The sequence below is a fragment of the Emys orbicularis genome, chromosome 14, assembly GCF_028017835.1.
Source record: "Emys orbicularis isolate rEmyOrb1 chromosome 14, rEmyOrb1.hap1, whole genome shotgun sequence".
Taxonomy (NCBI): Eukaryota; Metazoa; Chordata; order Testudines; family Emydidae; genus Emys; species Emys orbicularis.
In genome coordinates, this window is record NC_088696.1 from 36,999,180 (window position 1) to 37,021,494 (window position 22,315).

Genomic DNA, 22,315 nt, shown 5'->3' on the forward strand with positions numbered 1-22,315 from the left:
GCAGAGGTATTAACTGGCCACTCTACCTTGAATGGTGCCTTATCATATGTGCTAACTACTTATGCCAAACAATCTGTTCCACCTTTAGCTGTGACACTCAGAGTACCTTTCCCAGACCTGAGGAAGAGTTTTGTGTGGCTCAAAAGCCTGTCTCTCTCATCAGCTAGAGTCCTCCAAGAAAAGATATCGCCTCACCCAATTGTTTCTCTAAGGATTTGAAGGGTCATAGAGATGAAGGCCTTGTTTACACTGGGGATTTGCCTCGATTCCAGCCACTGGTGTAGCTGCAAAGATGCAAACCCGTAGCTCTGGAAAACTATGATTTGCACGGGTGCAGCTTACCTCTGCTTGGAACCGGAGAAGCTGCACTGCTGAGATCGGCCACTTTGCTTGTCTGCTCTAAGGGTTTGCATTAGAGCAGCTGCAGCAGTTGCTGGCCACCAACCTCAGCATAGACAAGAAATTGAGCTTCTCCCCTCCAGCTCTGAGGTGGCCTCTTTGATGGACATTGGCTGGGCAGCATGTGTGGGGAATCTTGCACTGCTGCTGCCCACGGCATCCTCATTGTGTGGGAAAACAGGATCTCAGTATTTAGTACTTTCTGTCTGGCACCTTTCACCAGCACAAAATTCATTATTAATTAAAGGCAGTAACTCTGCAGAGAAGCTACAATTACTGCAAGCTGCACATGTGTGATGTTTTTTTGGCATTTTCAGCTAAGTGCAATAATTTCCTTTTGAGAAAAAGGATCCCACTTTTAGAAAACCCAGAAGAGGGACTTGCACAATACTTAGAGGGGAGACTGATCTCAGCTGTCGCTCATTTCCTGCCTCTTTCTCAGATTGAGGCTTTGCACCCGTGCGGAATGAAAGAAGAAAATTCTGTTTCTGTGGGATCCTTCGCAGAATTTCGTCCCTCCTTTTCCCTTGAAAAGTCAATTGGTTTAAATACAACAGAAATGAAGGGTGGGGTGTGGGAGTTTCGCAGAATGATTAGCTCGCGCACTGTTGTTCCACTTTTGTAAAATTCATCTCTAGAAGCAGCTGCAGAAAAGTGCTGAGATCAGTGCTTCCTGATTTTGCAGTAAAGGGGCCTCTGATTTTAAGGGTTATTTAGTGGTTTAAGTGCGAATACACAGAAAGGAACATGTACAAACAAGCAAGTATCCTAAGAAGTAAATGACATGAACTTCTTTCTATATTATTACAGAAGGGACATGTGCTATCTTGCTAGTTTGATGCACCTGGACTACAAGTCAGCATTCGTCTCTTATGAAATCAAATCCAACAGGAGATTATTTTCTGGGTGGAAGATATTGGATCCATCAAACCCTCCCCATCCCCCGATCTCTGACCACTTTGTGGCAGACCCATCACACCTAGCTCCTGAGTTCAAGTAAAGAATTCCCAGATAAAATGCTTGCTGCTCCCAGATGCCGATGACCTGGTCATTCTAACACCTATGCAAGTGGTTTCCAAAGGAATTTATGCCTATTAAAAACATGCTTCAGGGCATGGGCTTGACATGTCAACTTGGATAAAAACAAGAATCATGCTATTTCAGAGAAAGCCCCAAACAAGCTAACATTTGTCACAGAGTTATCGAAACGGAACATACTCCAAATTATATGTAGCAGAGTCTCGTAATGAATGCACTCTGGTGCTTCAGACTGACCTTAGGGACATGACAAGAAAAGGCTATAGAGCTCTCCTCGCTTCATAAATTATTATTTATATTGCAGTAGCTCCCAGAGGTGCCACTCAAAGATCAAGGCCCCGTTGTGCTAAGTGCGTTACACATGTATAACAAACGAAGGCCACCGTGTGACCCTGGCAGGCCAGGTGCCACCTCTAGCCCAGGCTGCAGGCATTAGCTAAGAACTGACAAACTCTAGCTGGAGATCAGACCAGTTCACTTATGTGGTGGGGTTGCTCAAAACAGGTATCAGTCTTCTAAGAAGGTATTTAGAGTGCAGAGTCTGTGAAATGCTTGCAAGTTGCTGCATGGATTAATCTCACGTGTAATGTCTGTATTCCATGCTACACGGCAATATGTAAAGTTTGCTTTATAACTTTGAAAATGTTTGCTCTAAACTTGTGAACTCAGATGGGAAGAGTGTTTCCCCCTGCCTGGCCAGGAGGACTATCAAAATCAGATTGGCCATCAAGGAACATCGCACTACAAAGGATTGGTTATTGGCCCTATTGCACCTTGGAAATGCTACCTGCAAGGAAGTTTGTTCTTGGGACTTGGAAGCTGAATGAAGGAAATAAAAGACACAGGAAAATTTTCCACCTCTTTGCTGTTTGAACTCTCCCAGGGCCAGAGACACCAAACTGAAGCCAGCGATCTCCAGTGGTTACCTTCTGGGTCTGTCCTGAACGACACTTTGAATTGACAGATCACTACAACTCTGTCACTCTTAGGATTCAGATTGAAATTCATTTGTGTGTATATGTTTGCTTGCTTTAACCTGTAAATAACTCTCCTGTCTTTTTCCTAGTTTATTACAGGACGGGCTACAGGCGTTGTCTTTGGTGTGAGATCTAAGGTACAAATTGATCTGGGGTAAATGACTGGTCTCTTGGGACTGGAAACAACCTGAATATGGTACAACTTTGGGTGTGTGTCACCATGTATTACTCAGTCCAGCTTGCCTGGGTGGTAGGACAGACTGGAGAGTCTCAGGGCTTGTCTACACAGCAATGAGAGCCTGGCTCAAGCCTAACCCACCTTGCGTCCACACACCAATTGTGCTAACCTAGGGATTGGACCTAGGGTCCCAGGACCCTGCAGGGCTGCCGGTCTGAACCCATGTTAAGCTGGGACGTGGGGTCCAAGCCCTATTGCTTTTCTGTGTGCACATGGCCCCAGCTTGACTCTGGTCCCAGAAGTCCTCTGGATGTATCCCAGAGTTCCTGGCGACAGAGGCGCAGCACTGAAGGCAACGGCTGGAGGTGCCATTATTACCTGGCTGAGAGCGCTTCCTGTTTCTGTTCCTGTTCCTCTTGCGGCGCTGGCAGCTCCTGCTCCGGCTCTTCCTCGCTGCTGCGTGGAGCTTGCCCAGAGCAGGGAGCAAAACTGACAGATGGGAGGAGGCGGGAGCCCACTCCCCCCCCAAGCCCTGGGGATGCATGTCACTGCTCCACAGCCGGCAGCAGCCAGGCAGAGATGTGTGTGTTCATATGAGGGTCTTGACACAAAAGGCCTTGAGAAATTATGCACAAATAGGGGAATATTCCATCAAAAAGAGAGCCTTAAATCAACAGACTTTGCCCCAGGAGCAGGGTCTGAGCACCCAATGCCACAGACACCTCTGCAGCGGAACCGGTTCGGCTGACACTCCGGATAGCCCAGGAAGAATGTGAGCCCCAGATACTGATAGTGGAACTCCAGTTGAAGGAGAAGAAAGAAAACGAGAGAGCCTACCAGAGACGCAAAGCCAATGCTGAAATTGAGGCCGAAGCTCTCCACAGATGCATGGAACAACTAGTAGCCAAGGAGAGAACTCACCCATTGTAGCTCAGAGTACTGGAGCAGCAAAAGCAGCAGCCTTAGTCACTGAGTCCAACTCCCCAAGGCACCAGGGAGTTTATCAAGAGACTGACTGCATAGAAATGTTTCTGTCCACCTTTGAGAGCCTATGTAGGATCCAGAGGAGAAGTGGATGTCTAGCCTCCTGACCAGATTAACTGGGAACGTGAGACAAGTTTTTAATGTTATGGAGGAGGGTGATGCCAAGGTGTATAAGAAGTTTAAAGAAAATGTACTGAACACAGGCACCGACTTTTCAAAGTGCCAGAGGGTGCTCGACCCCTCGCTCTGCCCCAGGCCTTGTCCCCACTGCACCCTTCCTCCAATGCCCCACCCAGGCCCCACCTCTTCCCGTCCCTGCCCCACCCCACCTCTTCCTGCCCCTGCTCCGCCCATTCCTCCAATGCCCCACCCAGGCCCACCTCTTCCCATTCCTGCCCCACCCCACCCCGCCTCTTCCTGCTCCGCCCCTTCCTCCCATGCCCCATCCAGGCCCCACCTCTTCCCATTCCTGCCCACCCCATCCTGCCTCTTCCCGTCCCGCCCCTTCCTCCAATGCCCCACCCAGGCCCACCTCTTCCCATTCCTGCCCCACCCCACCCCACCTCTTCCTGCCCCTGCTCCGCCCATTCCTCCAATGCCCCACCCAGGCCCACCTCTTCCCATTCCTGCCCCACCCCACCCCGCCTCTTCCTGCTCCGCCACTTCCTCCCATGCCCCATCCAGGCCCCACCTCTTCCCATTCCTGCCCCACCCCATCCTGCCTCTTCCCGTCCCGCCCCTTCCTCCAATGCCCCACCCAGGCCCACCTCTTCCCATTCCTGCCCCACCCCACCCCGCCTCTTCCTGACCCTGCTCCGCCCCTTCCTCCAATGCCTCACCCAGGCCCCGCCTCTTCCCGTCCCGCCCCTTCCTCCAAGGCCCCATCCACACTCCACCCATGCCCCACCTCTTCCCGCCATGCTCAACCCCACCCTGCCTCTTCCTGCCCCCGCTCCACCCCTTCTCCAGAGCATGCCACGTCCTCTCTCCTCCCCCATCCCTCCCAGCCTCCTGCATGCCGTGAAACAGCTGATTGTGGTGGGCGGGAGGCACAGGGAGGGACGGGGAGGCGCTGATCTGCGGGGACCACTGGCAGGCAGGAGGTGCTGGGGGGAGGTGTGCGGGAGAACTGATGTGGGGGCTGCCGGTGGGTGCTCAGCACCCACCATTTCCCCCCCATGGGTGATCCAGCCCCGGATCACCCACGGAGTTGGCGCCGATGGTAGTGAAAAGGATTAAGATTACCTGAGTCCCGTCAACTGAAATACAGAAATCTTAAAAGGTTTGACAACGTCCCTCGTGTCAAATATGTGCATGAAATGTGTAATGCTATGAAAACATGGCTAAGAGGGGCAGGGGCTGAACGTAACGATGAAAAACGGTTTGATCTGTTGGCACATGCACCGTTGTTGTGGACAGTCACTGATGAGGTAAAAGTGGCCCTCTGTGAGCAAACACCTTCCCCAGTTTTGGAGGCCGCAGAAATTGCTGATGAGTCAAGGGCTCATGGGGGGCACAGACCCCAGGGGGAGGGAAATCCTCTTGTTCCCCAGGTTAGGAAGAAGGAGGGGGTCTAGGAATAAACCTAATCTCAACTTTCTTAACCGCAAGGGAGCCTGGATTTTAAAGCCCCTTGCCCTAAGGGAAGGCAGGCAGTCTGCCCTCACTGTTGAGCTCCTAGCCATATCAAACCAAATTGCTCCAAACTTAAGGTCACCCCACAATCTGTACCCCCCCCCCCATGAGTGCCAATGCTACCACTGATCCCAGAGGAAATTGTAGAGGAGAATGGCCTCATACACAATATTAGGACTGAGTCTTGGGAAGGTAGTGAAGGATTGAAGAGTGCTTGAGTGACTAGCACTGAATGTACAGGCTGGAGCGATGTGGCATCGCAAGTCGCTTTGGTTAAGGAAAGTTTGGGAAGGGAAGAGGACAGACTTCCTGGCAAAAGTCTAAATATTCTAGCTTTGGATGAATTTTCTGTGACCGTGCCCCTGGCTAAAGTCTACCCGGAGTGGGCGGATTTTAAGGGGCTGTTAATCGTAGGCATCAGAAATTTGCTGCCCACTGATATTTTAATCGGTAATAACATTTTAGCCAGGTCTAAGCAGCCTAATATCATAACACGCGACCAGAGAGAGTATGGCTCTGATGCACCTGCTTTGGCTGTGGACAGCAGGGAAAGCTGCAAAGGGGGGGTGGGAGGGGGAAGGGGAATGGCTTCAACCCTTTGTCTGTTGAGAGCGGTAGCTTGGCTTCTGAGGAGGAATTTTGGATTTTTCTGCAGTGCCAGAGTCTGCTCTAACCGTAGGTGAGGCTATTGTAGTACTTTGGGAGTTCCCCTTTAATACTGGGTTGGTGAAATCTAATTATACCACTATAGTACCACCAGTTGGAGTGTCGGCTCTGCTTTTTGACAATTTTCCCTGAGGTCATGGTCATGATTCACTCCAGGCAGCATGAAAAAGGGAAACAAGGTTTGGTTCTAAGAATGACCAAGCTCAGCTTTCTGCAGAACGGCAGTCAGAGTTCTCCAAACTCCAGGGAAAGGGTGAATTCCACATCTTCATGGGCAGGTTTAAATTCCGCAGCTCTGTCCAAGGCTGCCAGTTCATTCCAGCCATCCAGGGAAACAGTCCAGGTCCAGAGCTCTTCAGCCGAGGAGAAACCTCCCAGAATCATGAACAGCCTGACGACAGCTCTTCTGGTGATTTTCCTTCTAGGGCTTTCCCTTCAGTGCATCCATGCAGGTCAGTGGGAACCTACGACATTGCCGGGCCTTTTCAGCAAAGAGCTGTGAGGAGTGGGGGGAGGTGCCGTTGGGGTCGTGGTGAGAGAGGAGGGCCAGATTCGATAGCCCGTTCTGTCTGCTTTGTGATGCAAAGAGCCCAGAAAACGGCCAGATCTCCCCAGTGGTGTTGTAATGGCCTACAGGCCTCTTATGCCACCCTTCCTGCAGCCCCAGTGTAGGGACGAAGGAGGGGCGTGTCGGGGCATTCAGCATCATGGGTAGTGAAACATGCTGGGTAAACACCTTCTACCAGGGAAGTTGACTTTGGCACTCCCTCACCAGCTGTTTTGGGGCTCCTTTGGTCTAGGAAGATGCTGTGTAGTTGCAAGTCATCATTATGGTCTTTGAACGGAATTCGTAGTACGGGCTGTTTTCCGTCTACATCAAGGTGGGGATACTAGAGAGATGTAACGTTTGTGAAATTGTTTCTCATTTGGTTTCCTTTCTCCCAAAAGCTCCACAAGGTATCCTGGAAGACACAACCTGCTGCACTGGCGTCACTAAGAGACCCATTCGTTTTGCTAACCTGAGGAGTTTCTACAGGACCTCTCCGGGGTGTAGGAGACCTGCTGTGGTGTAAGTAGCCTTCAGTCAGTCAGGCCTCGCTTTAGGGTGAACAGAGGCTAGGATAGGTGTGTGTCAGGGACATGCAGCTCGTGCCAGTGTTAGGGGGAAGGATCCCATACTGTGGTCACTTAGCCAGGAAACTGCCCTATTCACTAAGTAAGGAGGAGCCTGAGTCTGATCTCACACTGGTTTTGCAGCCGTATGGCTCCAATGGAGTTGCTCCTCATTTACATTGATTAATTTCAGCAGAGTCGTTCTGACTTGACACTGGGGTGGCTGAGAGGAGAATCAGGCCCCAAGTGTAAATCAAATAATTATCTTATTGATTGTACTATCAAAAAATGCAAACATATGGAACATATTGCCAGGGCTGGTATTGATTCATTCTTACACGACAGAAAAAAGGAGGGAGCTGATTGGCTGATGACCATTCTGACCATGTGGCTAAGCAGGGTAACTGCTCAGGTCAAGACTCACTAGTTCCCAGAAGGAAACGGGACTTGATGGGAATGACATTACTTTCCAGGCAGTGCAGTGCTGTAGACACTTGTGCTTCTCAGCTGGGTGCCTCATGCATTGTGATATACGCTGAGCCCTGGAGGCATCTGATATGCCCACCCCTGGCTTTATCTTCCCTTCCTCTATCAGAAAGACACTGTTTAACTAGCAATGCACTAAGGACAGTTACATGAAAGCTTTACATAAAACAGAGCAGGGAATTCAAGCCAGGCTAACTCCCGAATCGCCGCCCCATCCTCCGTGTCTGTTTTTAAGGCACCATCTCAGTACACGGGGCTGTGCAGTAGGGGATGTGACATGCTTTTGCCCTGAGGCTCTTCAGAGGTGTTAAAAGGCACAGCGGAGACACTCCCGACCGAACCAGCACAGAGTAAACAAAAAGGGGGCATGCTCATCATAGCTGGGCCCAATTCAACAGCAGCAGCATTTCCATAAGTAGCTATAGATTCTTCTTTATTCTGGCTTCCTGATAAGGGGGACATGTCAGATCAGACTGAAGGGCTTGAGGAGTAAAACTGAGGTGCTGACCCCTTATGGTCATTGGAGATCACATGGCACTTTTTGCAAGATAAGGGTGTTAACCACTGCACCCCAGACAGGCTTCAATCTGACTTATTCCGTTCAGCCTGCCTAAACCAACCGGGTAATTTCACTCAGCCATAAAGGACCCGATTCTCCTTTTACATACACATGACCCCCCGATTTCAATGGAGTTACTCTTGATTTACACCAGTGTCTGTGAGAGGAGACTCAGCCCCTAAGATGGTGCTTTTCTTCCTTTCCTGAACAGCCGTGTGCTGAACACTGCTGCTGCAATCCAGTGGTGGGAGCGTATTTGTATGTGATGAAGCATGTTGGGATAGTAGGTGCTGCATGAGCTAGAGCCTGTTATAACTAAGAAGTTGTCAAAGCATTGCCTGCTGGTTTGGGATGAAGAAACGCTGCATTAGCTGTGGGCAGGTCCCGTAACCTTTCTCTGCCTCAGTTTACCCATCTGTAACTACAGTACTTCACAGGGGTAGCATGAAGTCTGCTTTGAGATATTTGGGTGAAAGGAGTTATAGAAATACAAAGTATTTTAATGTTACCGCCTAGCAGCCAGGGAAATTCCCCTCCTTCAGTCCTCTGCAGACACTAGCCAGCTCACAGCAGTTTAGTGCACCAGGTACATGAGGCAAAAGACACCTCCCGGGCTGCCTCATATCAGTATGCCAGGAGCAGCACCAATACTACAGCAGAGGCTGGCAGCAAAGCAGTAAAACCGATTTATTCAGCCCTTGGTTTGCTTTCTGGGGTATTCATTGAATTTCTGGGGAGTCACACCCCTGTCGTCTGCACAACCCTTTCTAAAGCTGACTCCAGGGTATGACACTGTCCGATCTCGCTCACCAGTTAATAACCGAGCTCCCTAATGTTTCCGCATTGCAGGTTTGTGACTGTCCAAAACAGGGAAGTCTGTGCTGCTCCAGAGGCCAAGTGGGTACAAGCTGCAATCCAGCGCCTGAGGAAAAAGAAGTAACTTAGCACAGCTGCCCTTAGCAGGGCTGTCCTCCCAGGGGCCTGCTGGCCCTGCTCTATTTATGTAAAATACCCGTGACCGTTAAATTTATTAAATCTTTATTTTTTTGGAACCAGTTGTGTCATGTGTTGTTGTGTGTCTCTGCGTACGGAGAGCGCTGACCAATAGTTTTCAGCCCCAGGTTTGTCCTCACTGAGGGATTGTTACAATTGGGTGGGTCATGTGACCTCTGGGGTCTGTAAGACATTGAGAGGACATGTTCAGTTGCCCCTTAGTCCTGGTGCGAACTGCTGGGTCCCCAGCCCTGGAGACGGAGCGGCAGTCTCTACAGGACACGTACACAGGGTGACCAGGGGACCGGGTTTGGACCGGAACACCCGGTCGAAAAGGGATCTTGGCGGTTCTGGTCAGCACCACTGACCGGGCCCTTGACTGTCCGGTTCGCCGCGCCGCACAGCAGGCTCCCTGCCAGCCGCCACGTGGCTCCCGGGTCGGGAGGCAGCCGGCATGTCCGGCTCCTAGCCTTAGGGGCTGCCGCGGAGGGGTCCGCGTGCTGCCCCGCCCCCTGCCTGCAGCCGCAGCTCCCATTGGCTGGGTCAGGGGAGGGGAGGAACTAGCGCAACCGCCACTCGCGAGCGCTCAGCAGGCGGCTGTTGAGGGGTCACGTGGCTCGCGCCTCTCCTGCTGCTGCCCGGCCCCGTCTCCTCGCGCTGCGCCTGGGCCTGGGCTCCAGCTGAGCGTGTGCCCTGCGGCCAACCGCCATCTGTCTGTCACCCCATCGCCGGCACCCAGGGGTTGGAGGGGTGTGTATCCCCGTCTCTGCGTGCTGGGAATGGGGCTGCACCCCCCTCCCCCGCACTGCCTCCCTCCCCGTCCCAACCCCCCCCGCACCCCCATCCCCCTCACTGCATCCCTCCCTGTCCCAACCCCCCCGCACCCCAATCCCCCTCACTGCATCCCTCCCCCATCCCATCCCATCCCATCCTGCCCCCATCCCCCGTCACTGCATCCCTCCTTGTCCCCCCGCCCTCCCAACTACTCTCTCCCCATCCTAACCCCCCTGCTCCCCCATCTCCCTCACTGCATCCCTCCCCGTCCCATCCCGTCCTGCCCCCCACACCTACTCCTGCCCCGAGGCCCCACCCCTTTCTGAGGCCCCGCCCTCGCTCACTCCATCGCCCCTCCCTCCGTTAGGACCACACATTATCACAGCTGCAATGGGTCCATTAAAGGCCCACTCCTGAAGGTCAAATACCAATCCAGAGAGCACCATCACAGAAATGCACCTGTCCATATCCCTATATAATTAAATCTGTAGTAACTGACTCCCACACCTACATGCAGATACACACGGGTATTCACGTGTACACATCTAGCATGCACTGACACACATACTACCCCATTATTTATTATTACAATTGTTTAGTGCCTAGAGACCCCAACTCAGATCGGGGCTCCAGGGTGGTGGGTGCTGGACATACACAGAAACAGAGAGAGTCTGCAACAAAGAGTTGATAACGTAGCTAGACAAAGGTGGGGAGAAATGTCCGCTCCATCGGCTCCAACTGCGATTACTAATCAACTAGTTCGGTTTTCTGGCAACCACACAGGTACAGCATGCCTGGCAGCAACCCAAGCTCCAGCCTGGCAGACCTGGAAGGCCCATCGCTAGGGGGCAGAGGGTTGGTTAGTCCTCTTGCATCAGCAGATCCATGGCTTTTCCGCTGAGGCTGCCAGTGGGGAGGATAACTGGTTCCAGCTGTGTAGTGACACGGACACAGGATCATATGACCGGCATCTGGATCTGGTCTTCCTGGCTCTTAGAACGCTGGATCTGAACACTCCCGAATGCTGGTGCCTGAAATCAGGAGCCAAACCAAGTGTACCCAGAATTCCTGGTGCTTGGCAGGGGTGTTCAGCTGAGACTGAGCGTACGAATAAAGCAGCAAACTTACATCTGAACCCTGGGTTCATATCCAGGAGTTTGGTTAAGACCCAGCTTCTCACTTCAATAGAGCACATGTCTCATTGCTGAATGGGTCATGGGGGCCTCAGAACACCTAGGTTCTAAGAGTCTAAATTAGGACAACAAGATAGACCCGAGGGGATGTACGCCACCAGGCTGTGCTGTAGGGAGAGCTGATAGAGTAGCCAGCTGGCAGATGGGAGTTTGGGGCTTTCACTGGAGCCCAGGGATACCTCCTGGCATGCATGGCTTGGTCTGTTGAGTGCGTGGTCACTGGGTTGGTACTAGGGAGCTGTGAGATGTTGATTTCTATCTTCTTCTTCAGCTATCCCTCGATGCGAGGATGACGTCTGCCAAGGGGGTTCATTGGTGGGTTTTTCAGTGGCTGAGGAGCCCAATTCGTGCCCTGCAGATTTCCCCACAGAAGTGACAGGTGTAATCTTGGAGGAGATATCGTTGTTGGCTGGAGTGTTGTGCCCTTTCTTTCCTCCTTTGTCGCTTCTCTGTCTCCTGAGCACGTCTGTTCTCCTCAAAGTGGGCTGTGGCTTGGTGTATGGTGTGGTGCCACTGCGTTCTGTTCCGCTCCGAGACCTCCCAGTTTGTGGGTTCATGCCTCCCTTTTTAAGATGTACTTTCAGTATGTCTCTGAAATGCTTCCGCTGCCCTCCGCGAGCCCTTTTTCCCTGACTTAACTGAGAGAAAAGTACTTGCTTCGGGAGGCGAGTGTCAGGCATACGTACACAGTGGTCAGCCCAGCAGAGTTGGTGTTTCATGACCTGCGCTTCCATATTGCTGGTGTTGGCTGCAGAGAGAAAGCTGATGTTAGTGTGTCGGTCTTCCCAGCTGATCCCGAGAATCCTCCAGAGGCAGCGCTGCTGGAACCACTCCAGCTGCTTGAGATGTCGTCTGTAGGTTACCCAGATCTCACACTCATAGGGAAGGGTGGGGATGACAACTGCCTTGTAAACCAAGATCTTGGTACCTGTTTGTAGATCCCTATCACTGAAGACTTGTTTGAGTAGTCTTCCAAAAGATGTGCTGGCACAGCGAATCCTGTATTCAATTTCTGTGTCAATGCTGGCTGCTTGGGAGAGGTGGCTGCCAAGGTACAGAAAATGGTCCACATTTTCCAGGGGTTCTCCACTAACGGTGATTTGTGGAGTACAAAGAGTAGTTTGTTCATGTGAGGGCTGGTAGAGTACCTTGGTTTTCCCGATGTTGAGAGAGAGACTCAGGCTGCGATAGGCATCTGCAAAAAGATTTAGGGTGCTTTGCAGCTTGACTTGTGTGTGTGCAAGAATGACCCAGTCATCTGCATACTGAAGGACCCAATTCAGTATGGGATGCCATACTGAAGGACCCAATTCAGAAGTGATGCCAATTCTCATGATCTTAGAGTTTGTTTGGAGACATCGGAGATTGAGGAGTTGACCATCCATACGATACTCAATCCTGATTCCGTCAGGAAGGTGGTCACGGATGAGAATCAGGATCACGGCAATGTAAATGGAGAAGAGTGTTGGAGCAATGACAGCCCTGCTTGACACCTGTGCGAATGGTGAATGGTTCAGTCTCTGAGCTGTTGCACAGAATGGTGGCAGTCATCCCATCATAGAATAGTCTGATGATGGAAATGAATTTCTGTGGACAGCCAAACCTACACAGCACCTTCCATAGGGCATCACGATTGATAGAGTCAAACGCCTTGGTTAGGTCAATGAATGCCATGAACAGTTCCTGGTGTTGCTCTCTGCGCTTCTCCTGAATCTGTCGTGCCACGAAGATCATGTTGGTTGTGCCTCGGGATGGCCTGAAGCCACACTGTGATTCGGGGAGGAGTTCCTCGGCAAGGGGGAGGAGGCGGTTTAGTAGGATCCAGGCACGGATATCCCTGCGATGGAGAGGAGAGCAATACTTCTGTATTTCCTGCACAAAGATTTATCCCCTTTCTTGAATATTGTAACAATGTTGGCGTTCTTAAAGTCAGGTGGAATTTCTTCACAGGTCCAAATTTTGTCGAGGAGTTGGCAAAGTTTGTGCTGGAACATTGTTCCACCAGCTTTAAAAACCTCAGCTGGGATGCCGTCTGGGCCTGGAGCCTTGTGATGTTTTGTCTGGGTGATGGCATGCCAGATTTTCTCAGAAGATGGGGGGATCAGCAAGGTGTTCCATAGCTGAGCGTTGTGGAATAAACTTGATGGTGTCTTCAGAGATCGTGGATTCGCGGTTTAGTAGGCTCTCAAAGTGCTCCTTCCAGCATTGTTTAATGGCTGCATTGTCCTTGAGGAGGGTGTAGCCATCCTGAGAACGTAAAGGGGTTGGGCCTTTGGAGCTTGGTCCATATATAGCTTCTGTTGCTTTAAAGAAGCTTCTCGTGTCATCCTGGTCTACGAAACCCTGGACCTCAGAAGTCTTCTCTTGCCACCACTTGTTTTTGATGTCACGTGGCCGACTTTGGCTTTAAGCAGGTGATAGGCATCAGTTTTTGTTTGTTAGAGGAATAATTTTGCCAGTTACAAAATGCATTTCTTTTGTGTTGAATTAATGATAGGATTTCCTCATTGTTTTCATCAAACCAGTCTTAGTGCCGATGAGTGGAATACCCTGTGGTTTCAGCACATTCATTGTGAATGGTGTTTTTAAGTTGATCCCAGTGCTCTTAAATGTCAATGATGTTTTCAGGCAGATTAGAGAGTTTCTCAGGCAGATGTTGCTGGAATGTCTCACAGCTGGCTTGATCTTGAAGTGCTTTGACGTTGTACCGCTTTTGCTTAGTCTTTGGGTGTTTGTGGTGTGGTGGAGCAAGCTGCCAGGTACATGACTGACCTTACTAATCGATGGTCTGTCCAACAGTGGTCGGTACCTCTCATAGCTCATGTTATACGGACGTCGGTGTAGTCTCGGGCTCTGACTATAACATAGTCAAGGAGGTGCCAGTGTTTGGACCAAGGATGTTTCCAGGTGATCTTAAATCTGTGACTCTGCCTAAAGATGGTATTTGTGATGAGCAGGTCATGCTCCACACATTTGCTGAGGAGGAGAATACCATTGGGGTTTACATTCCCCACCCTTTCTTGGCCTATTGTGCCTCTCCAGAGTTGGAAATCCCGTCCGACTCTGGCACTGAAATCTCCTAGGGGGATGAGTTTGTTCTGCCTTAGGCGTGGTTGTGAGGACCGCATTGAGAGTTCTATAAAACTGCTCCTGATTGTCCTCTTCATCATCGAATGTTGGGCCATATGCGCTGATGACCGTGGCTTATTGGTGGTTGCTGAGCTTGAGTTGAAGAGTCATGAGACGCTCCTCGATCCCCACGGGAAGCTCCAAACGCTGACTGGCGATCTTATTGTTGATGGAAAAGCCAATCCCGCGACTGTGTCTCTCTTCAGTGACTTTCCTGTCCAAAAGAAGGTGTAGCCACCTCCATCCGCTTTTACTTTGCCCTCATCCGTCCGGCGGGTTTCACTAAGAGCTGCAATGTCAGCGTTGTCCCCCCTGGCCCCACCTGCTGCCCCCCCCATGCCTCCCCTGAGTGTGGGCTGGCCCCCCTTTGCTGCCCCCGTGCATCTCTCCCCTGAAGCTCCATGCTGCCTGCCTGCATTAACTGCCGCCGCAGGGTCCTAGTGCCCCCCTTCACTACTGCCAGGGCAGGCTGCCCTTCCCCCCCCAGACCCTTTCATTTTCTGGTGGGACCCTCCACCAGTACAGCCGCCCCCCCTGCCCGCAGTCACCGCTCTTGCCCCACGCTGGGCAAGGCACAGCCCCATCCCCCATCCCCAATGAGGCTACAGTGAGGGACAGCAGCAGGGGAGGAGGTGCACATGTGATGGCAGCCCCCCAGCATGGCACCCACCACAGGGGAGGCGAGGGGAATTCCTGGACCTGAGAGGCGCCCTAGGAGCACGTGCAGTGACAGTGGGGGGGTGAGTGTGCTGCCGGGTGGGGGAGAAGGGGGTCCCTACGCCAGAGCTCGCTGCTGCCGGCAGGGAGAGGGCTGGGAGGAGTCCTCCTCTCTGGCTCCAGTCCCAGGGCAGCCTGCCTGCACCCCAAACTCATCCCCAGCCCTGCCCCACCCCAGAGCCCACACCCCCAGCCAGAGCCCTCATCCCCCCGCACCCCAACCCTCTGTCCTAGCCCTGAGCCTCTCCAACACCCCAAACCCCTCATCTCCAACCCCAGCCAGAGCCCTCATCCCCATGCACCCTAACCCTCTGCCTCAGCCCTGAGTCCCCTCCCACACCCCAAACCCCTCATCCCCAGCCACACCCCAAATCCACCCCCAGCCTCACCCCACAGCCCTCACCCCTGCACCCCAAACTCCCTCCCAGAAACTGCACCCCCTCCCTCCGCACTCCCTCCCATCCCCAAACTCCCTCCCAGAGCCTACACCCTGCACCCCTCCTGCACCCCAATCCCCTGCCCCAGCCCAAGGCCTGCACCCCAGACCACCTCCCCCACCCAAACTCCCTCCCAGAGCCTTGGGCAGGTGGGGGGGCAGAGTTTGGGCAGGGGCAGGTTCTGGGCACCACCAAAATTTCTACAAACCTGCCACCCCTGCCGGCAAGAGCCGGTGCGCCATACTGGGGTGGACCGGCTTCCTTTAAACTGCTGCCAGAGCCCTGGGGTAGCGGCGGCGGGGCTCGGGTGGTGATTTAAAGGGCCCAGGGCTCCTGCTGCCACTACCGCCCCGGGCCCTTTAAATCGCCGCTGGAGCCCCACTGCCGCTATCTCAGGGCTCCGGGGACAATTTAAAGGGCCCGGGCCCTTTAAATAGCCCCCAGAGCCTGCCGGAGCCCTCGGGTAGCAGCGGCAGGGCTATGGTGGCTATTGAAAGGGTTCGGGGCTCCCGCTGCCTCTACCACCCTGGGCCCTTTAAATAGCCACCGGAGACCTGCCGCCCCCAGGGCTCCAGCAGCAGGGCTCCGGAGACGATTTAAAGGGCCCTGGAGGGTAGCGGCAGCCGGAGCCCCGGGCCCTTTAAATTGCCCCCTTTAAATCGCCCCCGAACCCCAGGGCTCCCAGACACCTCTGCAGCTGGGAGCTCAGGGGGTGATTTAAAGGGCTTGGGGCTCCCAGCTGCTGCTACCACAGCCCTAGCCCCGGGCCCTTTAAATCCTGATTTAAAGGGCCTGGGGATTTAAAGGCCCCACCTCTTCCGGTGGAGGCCACGCCCCTCCTCAGGACTCCGGAGTACTGGCAAGTCCTTTAAGTTACTTTCACCCCTGGACTAAAGACACCCAGATCACTGCTCCTGTCTTCCCCGCCACTCATCCATTGCCACAAGGCTTTGTGTGGGTCTGAGCCCTTTGGCAGAGGCCTGTGTGTGAAATTTTTTAACACAGGGAAACCGGTGCGCAAGCAGTAACCACACGAAACTTGACAGGAGGAAAACCCTGACCCAGTGGCAAGGAGATCCAAGACAACCAGGGGCCTCCTTCCTGCCGCAGCCTTCATCCGCCTTCACTGCCGCAGAGTACTAGAAGGTCCTCTATGTGCGCCCGATCCACCGTTGGGGATCTTGTGAAGTTTGGACTACGGTTAGTCAGGAGCCTCGCCTCAGGCCTGCTCGCCAAGGGGGACGCTACCAGGAGTATAAAAGCTCCGGCCAATGTAGCTCTGAGGGTCTTTGGCCCATGCAAGCCTCTCCACCACCACAAGGTTGCGGTGCATCAGAGAAGGTTGAGTTCTATAGCAGATATTAGATGGCAGTTGAGCTTTTGTAAACCTAAAGTGCTCCGCTCCCCCACCAGCCTCAGTGATAACCACTGTGTGAGTGGGTTACTCGACCCCACAGCAGAGGTTAAGGTTTCCAGCTTGCCGGAGTAACAAACCACAGCAGCAGTGGTGCTGAGGTTTCCACTGCCACGTGGCAAGGTTTCAGTGCTTAGTCTGACCAAAAAAACCCCTCAGAATCTGCATCAAAGCTGCCCTTTCTTTGCTGGCCTTCAGGGAGGGAATGGAATAAGGACATGGGAACCGGAGAGGGGAGAATCATGGCGAGAGAATTGGGAGAGGAGGGGGGCGGGGGGAGGGGAAGCGTTTTGCTCAGATCTAAACATTCCATTTGAGCCTCATTAGAACGGTGCCGCTCAGTTTGTCATTTATCTGACGTGACCCTGGAATCACAGCAGGGTAGGGCTGGGCAGGGCCCTGGAGAGAGCAGCAAATCCATCCGCGCAGGCTGAGGCGGGACCAGGTAAACCTGACCTAGCCCATCCCTGACAGATGTTTGTCCAACCTCCAATGACGGGGATTCCACCCACAACACTCCGCTTTCCTCTGACATTTGAAATGAGGATAGCGAGCAGAGAGCAAGGAAGAGCCGGTCTGCTTCAGATTAATGACACTGGGCCACGGGGTCACTTGTAAATTAACTCGGCTGCAGTGGAGCCCTGTCCGTTTATACCAACTATTTCTACCTGCGTCGTTCACCAGCTCCTGTTTTGATAGTGCTGTGCTACCTTCTGTATAAGGAAAAGGTTTTTACGTAATTGACACACTGGGAAATTCCCGGAACCGACCCACATTCCCAGCACTGGTTTTCCCCTCCTCCTTTGTCACGGGACAGGAGTGGGGGTGGTAAATCCAGCCTGCACACACACATAAAATCAAAATTGAAACCACATATTCAATAAAGGCTGGGCGCCGCACCATGCCTCTAGTCCTTGGAACACTGCTGCTGCTGTGTCCAGATCTAAGAGGGAGCCAAGCCTAATACTGGGAAATCCCTGCCTGCTTAACAGCCGCCCTCTTGCTGCCACCGGCCCCTGATCGCTGGAAGATGAAGGGCACGTCTATCGCTTCTTTCTTGCTGCTGGCACTGGCGGTGCCCTGGAATGTGGAAAACCGAGTCGAAGGTGAGCTGCTTTGAAGTAGAAAGAGCTGAAGGAAAGGCTGGGTTTCCTGGGATGGTGGGAAGGAACTGCAGTTGAAGTTGATTAATGGTACTGCTCTGCGGTGTTATTTCAGAAAGCAAAGATTCCTTCAAGGAAGGAACAGGTCCCGTGTCCTGGGTATGAGGCATAACCTGCCCAGCAAAGAAAGCCAAACAAGCCCGGGCTACAGTTTGTTTTCTGAGTCAGGTGAAGGAAAGAGAAAGTCTCAGGATTAGTCAGATACACAAACACCGAGCGTCAGAGCTACACGCAGAGTCAGACACACAGTGTATCAGATCTACACCCAGAGGCAGACAAAAAAAATGTTTAGACAAGGCTTGTAATGTTAAACAGAAACTTTAAAAAAAAGTAGCTGATAGATTGGCTAGAGCAGTGGCTTTCAAACTTTTTTTCTGGCGACCCAGTTGAAGAAAATTGTTGATGCCCACGACCCAACGGAGCTGGGGATGAGGGGTTTGGAGTGCAGGAGGGGGCTCAGGGCTGGGGTTGGGGTATGGGAGGGGGTGCAGGCTCTTGGATGGGGCTGGGGATGAGGGGTTTGGGGTGCAGGAGGTGGCTCTGGGTTGGGGGCTCAGGGCTGGGGTAGGGGGTTGGGGTGCAGGAGGGGCTCAGGACTGGGGTAGGGGGTTGGGGTATGGGAGGGGGTCAGGGCTCTGGAGTGGGGCCAAGGATGAGGGATTTGGGGTGCAGGAGGGGGCTCCAGTTTTGGTGGGGGCTCAGGGCTGGGGCAGGGGGTTGGGACGTGGACTTACCTCGGGTGGCTCCCGGTCAGCGGTGCAGCGGGAGTGCTAAGGCAGGCTTCCTGCCAGTTCTGGCACCGCAGACCGCGCTGAGCACCAGAAGCGGCCAGCAGAAGGTCCATCTCCTAGGTGGAGGCGTACAAGCGGCTCTGTGTGGGTCTCGCCCGCGTGCGCTGCCCCCCAGCTCCCAGTGGCCCCCCCGCCTAGGAGTCGGACCTGCTGCTGGCCGCTTCCGGGGCGCAGCACGGTGTCAGAACAGGTAGGGACTAGCCTGCCTTAGCTTGGCAGCCCCGCTGACGGGACTTTTAACGGCTCGGTGAGCAGTGCTGACCAGCCCCGCCGCAACCCAGTGCCTGACATTCCACGACCCAGTCCTGGGTCACGACCCGCAGTTTGAACACCACTGGGCTAGATATGCAGATCTACCCTAGGCAAGAATGGGTGTGCCTCTGGGTGCCTAGATAGCACGCACCTAGGCACACACGTAATTAGGGATAACTGGTCCTCTGGGCATTCAGTTGGCACAGTGGTGGGCACAGCCATGGTGCATGTGCACAGGCTCATGGTAAAGGCTTGTACTTGTGCATCCCAGGGGCTGAAAATGTGGCCCATTATCTGCATAAGAATATTACAGGACAGTAAGGTGATATGTGACATGGAGGCTGGTGACATCTGAATGTGGGTATGAGTCGAATCTATCTAACATACAAACATTAACATGGATTGAATGTGCACACACAGTCCTATAACTGCCTGCCTCTCTCCATGGTGGGAAACTCCGTTAGAAATGAATCAGGCTGAAGCCAATAGCGATCTATAGAAATGTAATAGGTTTGAAGAGGCAGAGTTCTCCGCTGGGTTCAAGGCTGGTTTCCTTGAGGAACCTTCTTGAAGAAGTGCGTTGCTACGTATCACACAACAAGGGTCATCAGAGACAGTCCTAACTCAACAGGAATGGAGCCTAAGCTTTTACCGGTGGCCCCCACAGAAGAGCTGGTATAGAGACTGAGAAATAACAGGACCCTCAGAATCCTTGGCTGCATATAATGATACATACTAGACTATTACTTTCGCTGTTCTTCTTAGGATGGCAAAATCTGTGTCCTGCTAGAAGTAGCAGGGATCTCTGTGATACTCCTCATAGAGGCATTTCAATAAAGGGTAATTTTATGGGCTCTAGCTAGGATTTAACAGGGAGGTTTATCTAAACCAGTGATTCTGAGCTATTCTCTTTTCCATCCCAAGACCCCCCGACCCAACTAATTGGGACCCCAGCTAGCAATAGGGCCTGCCCAAGGCAAGGTGGTCATGACCTCCAGGTTGGGAACCTATAGTCTGAACCACTCTACGGCGTTCTATAGCAGGGGTAGATTTCTCTACTCAATCAATAAGACAGTTCAAAAATCCTATAGAAAGGTTCTCATGTTCTATTGAATTCTGCAGAACTGTTCCATAAGGCTTTATCCAGTTCAGGTGGATGTGCTTTGAGTTTTGTCTTGCTTTAATTATTTTTAAACCTTCCATCGTCTTGATCTCCCTCTTTTCTCACGATGCAACTTCTGTCCTTCTTGCTTCCTTCTTGGCCATAATTGTGCTGCCCAGGGCCAGCTGGCAGTGGTAGAAGACTGTACTGTGTCTGACTTCCCTTGTGAAGTCTCCAGTCAAGATGTTTATAATCAGAGAGAGGAGCAAGCTGCCAAGTAGGGATGTGGGCCAGGGTAAGAACTTGTCCAAAGCTGGGAGATGTCAGAGCCAGGGTTTTTGCTTGGCCCGTTGCAGAGACGGGCCAGTATAGAATCAGATCCGCACTTTCCCCAAAGTTCACAGAAGGGGAAGGTTCAGATCTGGGGGGTGGGTCAGGCCTGTTTCTACTTATGATAAAAGAATGGCTCAGATTCTGGTCCCCCATTGCTCAGGGGGTGTATAAGGGCCGTGAAAGGCTACAGTGGCCCCAGAGAGGATTCCATTGGCACAGGGGATACGGGAGGGGGTCAGGGCTCTGGGCTGGAGGTGCAGGCTCTGGAGTGGGGCTGCGGATGAGGGGTTTGGGGTGCAGGAGGGGGCTCAGGGCTGGGGTAGGGGGTTGGGGTATGGGAGGGGGTCAGGGGTGGGGCTGGGGATGAGGGGCTTGGGGTGCAGGAGGGGGCTCTGGGTTGGGGGGCTCAGGACTGGGGTAGGGGTTGGGGTGCTGGAGAGGGTCAGGGTTCTGGGCTGGGGGTGCAAGCTCTGGGGTGGAGCTGGGGATGAGGGGGGTAGGGATGCAGGAAGGGGCTCCAGGGCTGGGGCAGGGGGTCAGGGCGCAGACTTTCCTCGGGTGGCTCCCGGTCAGCGGTGCAGCCGGGGTGCAGAGGCAGGCTTCCTGCCAGTTCTGGCACCGCTGACTGCGCTGCGCCCCGGAAGCGGCCAGCAGCAGGTCCAGCTCCTAGGCGGAGGTGCGCAAGTGGCTCTCCGTGGGTCTCACCCGCGTGCTCTGTCCCCCAGCTCCCAGTGGCCTCCCCGCCTAGGAGCCGGACCTGCTGCTGGCCACTTACAGACCCCAGCGGAGGGACCTGCCAGGAGCCGGCCCAGGAGGGGTTGGGAAGGGGTGGGGTTGTAGCACTTGGAATTGTGGGGGTCCTGGAGCAGCCCACTGGGTACTAACCCCTGGAGCAGGCATTATCCAGGCAGTTTAGCTTAAAGCCACCTTTCTTTCGCTTCTGTCGGCACAGCAGCTCCTGCGAGGCCCTGCACAGACCCCAGCTCAGTGGGAGTAACTGAGTATCAACACAAGTTTCAGAACAGCCCCGGTAATGACCTGCTGGCTGGGAAGAGGGGGGACAGATTAATCTATACTCTAGTGTCCCCGTGCCTCAGTGGGACCCAGCTGAGAATACCAGATTCAGGACAGACTGCTGAGCAATAGGACAGACTCACCCCAGACCGTTGGTTATTCTAGCATTAAATTACACCAAGCCAGTAGCCAAAGGGAACGTCTCTCTCACACCCCAGTACATCAAAACATCAACCATGCAGTCTCTTTTGGCATTCCAGTCCCCAGCTCGCCACCCAGCCACTGGACTTTATGATGAGTGGTTACTGAAAACCAATTTAATCAGATATCGGGTCCTTCCAATCCCAAGGGATCAGGACCTAGCCAGGTCAATGTATAACAGATCTTACCCAATAATCACGCGGATGCCAATCCTTTAGTAACCAAAAACTAAAGCGTTCATAATATAAAGAAAGAAAGAAAAACAGAGACTTATTGAATGGTTAAAGGAAACATATACATGCATGTGATTGCAAAGGCCTTATTTCAGGTTTGTAGCCATGATGGAATAAACTGCTAGTTTGCAAAAGTCTCTCTGGAATCATTCACACAGATTGGGGGTCATCAGTCCTTGTTAGACATCCAGTCCAGAGAAATGAAGCGGGAAATGAAAACAAAATAGAGATGTCTCGGGTGTCTTTTCATATCCTCTGCCATGTGCATGGAAAATTACTGTCCCAAACAAAGCCCCTGTTTGTGGAAAGGTACTGGCCCAAGATGGAGTCCAGGGTCACATGAGCATATCACATGTCCTTACATGGCTGGCTGACTCAGGGCTTGGCCATTGGCCCCCTTGGTGTCTGAGGCATCCTCAGGAGAGCTGTCTGGACAGGATGAGTTTCTTTTATAGCCCGTTGTGAGAGCTGAGTGTCCTTGATGGGCCATCAACATGGAGCTGTCTAGCCTTGATGTATATCTATTTGAGAGGT

General features: G+C 52.9%; 1 protein-coding gene across 1 annotated transcript; it reads left to right on the plus strand.

Moving 5' to 3' along the window:
* Positions 1-6,259: 6,259 nt before the first annotated feature.
* On the plus strand, positions 6,260-8,975 carry LOC135888641 (C-C motif chemokine 17-like). The gene is made up of 3 exons (XM_065416375.1): positions 6,260-6,329; positions 6,826-6,946; positions 8,885-8,975. Exons 1-3 carry the CDS (start codon positions 6,260-6,262, stop codon positions 8,973-8,975), a joined length of 282 nt encoding a protein of 93 aa, XP_065272447.1.
* Positions 8,976-22,315: the final 13,340 nt, after the last annotated feature.